This window comes from Sphaeramia orbicularis, chromosome 6 (genome assembly GCF_902148855.1).
Source record: "Sphaeramia orbicularis chromosome 6, fSphaOr1.1, whole genome shotgun sequence".
NCBI lineage: Eukaryota > Metazoa > Chordata > Actinopteri > Kurtiformes > Apogonidae > Sphaeramia > Sphaeramia orbicularis.
The window spans coordinates 25,096,651-25,100,109 of record NC_043962.1 but is presented as its reverse complement, the minus strand read 5'-3'; the positions used below and the strand labels follow the sequence as shown (position 1 = coordinate 25,100,109).

Genomic DNA, 3,459 nt, shown 5'->3' with positions numbered 1-3,459 from the left:
GGAAGCAAACACAAACCATGAAAATTCAAATCAGGTTCATCTCAAATGACAACACACATACACAAGAAATGGCTGCTGCAGCAGAGTAATGTACAGTGTATGTGACTGTAGTGAGTCACATATCTGAAAATAATCAATGCCACAGACAATCTGACCTGCGTGAGCAGAGATTATATAAAAGCTGCAGAATATTTCTACACTGTGGGAACAGGTTGTAAACTGCATGGCCCAAGCGTACATCCACTTAACATGCACTACTTGTCTTAGCTGTGCGTGTATCGTTGCCACAGGTGTTTATTCCTGTCAGGACTGCACAGGTTGCTATGCAACCTTGTGCTCGTCTCTTCCTGAGACATCCAGCAATGGTCATCTACTACCTGTGACAGGAAGCACTGAGGGAAGGTGTTGCAGTGCTCCTAGAAATGGTGAAACAGCAGACATAGTGCTGATATGTGGCTGTGAATGACGAGGTTATCTGGCAGCTCAGCTATTTTTGTATAGTGGTATGTCTTGAATGTTGTCCTTTCAGTTTGAGGATTCACAGATGCAATTTTTACACACATTGCTTTGTTCCACTTAAATGAACGGAGACCTCAACCCTCTGTGTGTTTGGTCACATTAACCCCTAGTTACACATTATCAAACGAATTGGAATTTATTCCAAAATCTATCAAATATGAACGATATCATGATCAATAATTTGCAGGTAGGGGATGAGTAGAAACCGGTATTAAAAAACCAAACGCTATCAAGACCAAGAAATAACATCGTTTGTAAATCTTCAGATTTGTAATCAAAACACTCAGCAAAGCATGCTAGTCTCACTGACATAGACTTTATTTAGTACGACGTAGTCAATACGATTAGTCTAAGTGATCAGTAAATAACTGAATTTACTCCCAGTTTCACAGACTATAACAAAACAGTCCAGCTGTGAAACCGGCCTGAGGAGCGTTAGTTTCATTTTAGGCAAATGTGGATGATAGCAATGCAGAATCAGACTGCATTTCATAATAAAAATAAATTGTCTTTTTTTACAACCATACGTCTCCGTCATCCGGATAAATCTGTTAAATGTCAGATTTCAACCAGAGATCAAGACCAAACTTTCCGTTAGCTTTGTTAACTAATCCAAGCTAGCTTTGGGGGCTAGCTAAACTGCTAATGGTTTAACCTAGGTAAATTAGCTTAGGGACCAACTTACTGCTCAGCTGCCTACTTAGTGACAAAACACACCACGACACAAACTAGTATGTTAATTAAAACATGTTGTTGAAGAAAAAACAGAAGTACCTAAGTAGTTAACTTTTTTGGCTAGAGTTGACTAAGCCATTTATATCAGTCCCCTAAAAGTGTTCCTGAGGCTACAACACTAGTTGACAAAAAGTTGACTTCGTTGTTATTTATCACCAGAAAAGTAGGACAGGATTTTAATTTTAACCAAATTAAAGCCCTAATTTATTCAAGTGTGGGTTAGCTCTTAATTGGCCACAGACACTGAGTGATACGAAGGTTCCTCGCCAGCAAATAGACCGAGACCCCGTCCCTCCGTCCATCCATCTTTCTCACCGAGCAGCAACAGCTTGACCTCCCGAGCAGCTTTTTCCCCGTCGTCCCGCAGATTCCTGTCGATCATCTTGCTCCGCTCCTGTGCCGCCTTGTCGTCCGTGCTCAGAGTACATCCCATCTTCTAGCCTGAACCGAATAAATAAAAAAAACGCAAACGCAACACAACTTTAACTACACTGACATGCAAAGGCTACCGAGCTAGCATCCAGGGAGGAGGAGGCAGTCCGTCTCTCCAACACTTCACTCAAACACGCCCTTGCCTTGCACTCAAGCTCCTAATTTTACTCTTCTCTGGTTTTACGGCCAATATGTTACGGATATTAAACAAAAAACGCGACATCCACAACGACGGGGTGTTAGAGTCGTGTTTCTATGGTCCAGAGGATTGGAGCACGGCCAATGTTATTCGCAGAAAGAAGGGAGTAGACGGCAGCATCTGCGTCGGAGTCTCAAACTGTTCGCTTCCTGTTCTTAGCACATACTTGTGAAATGCGCATGCGCTGCAGAGCAACAAGCTTGTTTCAAAATGTTAAGCTTCTTACTTATTGACGAAGTGTCTGCAATTATCACAAAGAAAAGAAACACAAACATTAAAGTTATACGCGGAAAAATATGTATATATAATGAAATTGTATAGGCCTGCTATAATTCGCCTCGAATTTTACTGAATCCACTGCATTCTATTAGGTAACACTGTTCTGGTTTGCAAGTAAAATGCCTCTAGAATAAAAGTAGTGGAACTTTACCAAGTTTGAGTAGCTAATTATGAACAATTAAGTCAAAAATGATGGTTGGCTGTAGTTTCCAAAATACAGTATTGGGTCAAAATGTGAAATTCTGAGAACTAATGAGAGAGTGGGTTTTACTCTAAAGGAATGTTTGTCTCAGAGCTACCAAATCTACTTCAAAATACTGTCTGCTCATTACAATACATACTTACTTTAATACGTACTTTAATAAGGTGATTTGGAAAACAAATGACAAAAGTGCAGGCTGATTTCACACGTATTGGTTTATGTACATTTATGCAATAGATTCATGAATCTTCCACCAGAATAAACCTGAAAAGACCATTTATTGTAATGTGAAAAACATAAAAATGGTCTGGGTGTAAATCTACTGCCATGCACTGACAATTAAGTTTTACTTCCTATTAAAATAAGCTTTCTGGCGTAAGCAAACACTCAATAAAGAGATAAGAGCAAAACACAAAACTGTGATGCAAATTTTGTTGTTGTTGTTGTTGTTGCAAATTGTTTTTAGTCCAAAGGAAGATAAGCTCTGATATATTAACTTTCGGTTTATGTCAGCGTAAGTTCTTTGATGATGATGATGGTGATGAAGACAACCGCAGGTTTCACTTCACTTCAAAACCCTGTCATCACAACACAAAGGTGATTACTGATGTGTATAAACAAGAAAACAAGAGGAATGTGTCTGAAAACAAAATTATTCCAGTTTTATTGGCAATAGTGCATATAAGACTTAGCACAGTTTCACACTCTGACTACTGGATTGCAGAGGGAAATATTTTACTCCTCAACCCTTATTCAACTTTTCAGATTACAATCTTTCATCCCCTTCCTGTCCAGTAAAAACCATATATCTTCAAATGTGTTGATTAATGTTTGTGATAAACTACAGAGTTGAGAGTAGTCCTAAAATAACCAGTTCTATTGGGTCATCACCAGTGGACAGATTAAAATGTCCTAAAATACTATAATATGCATATTAATTTTCCTAATTTCCTTGATGTAAATGAAAGTCATTATAGTTACTGCAGTAGGTACAGATAGAAATTTCATGTAGTTGTATTTAATGTTTTTTATTATGGTGTTTTATATTTATACTATAACTGTACTATATTTCAAAGTGAAGTATTTTTGTTCC

General features: G+C 38.2%; 1 protein-coding gene across 1 annotated transcript in view; it reads right to left on the bottom strand.

Moving 5' to 3' along the window:
* The window catches only part of LOC115421126 (guanine nucleotide-binding protein G(i) subunit alpha-1), a 12,795-nt gene extending 10,758 nt beyond the window's left edge, over nucleotides 1-2,037 (bottom strand). The window contains exon 1 of the mRNA XM_030136855.1: nucleotides 1,570-2,037. Coding sequence (XP_029992715.1) covers nucleotides 1,570-1,687 — 118 coding nt within the window. The 5' untranslated portion in view covers nucleotides 1,688-2,037. The remainder of the gene's footprint in view (nucleotides 1-1,569) is intronic.
* Between the last annotated feature and the right edge of the window lie 1,422 nt (nucleotides 2,038-3,459).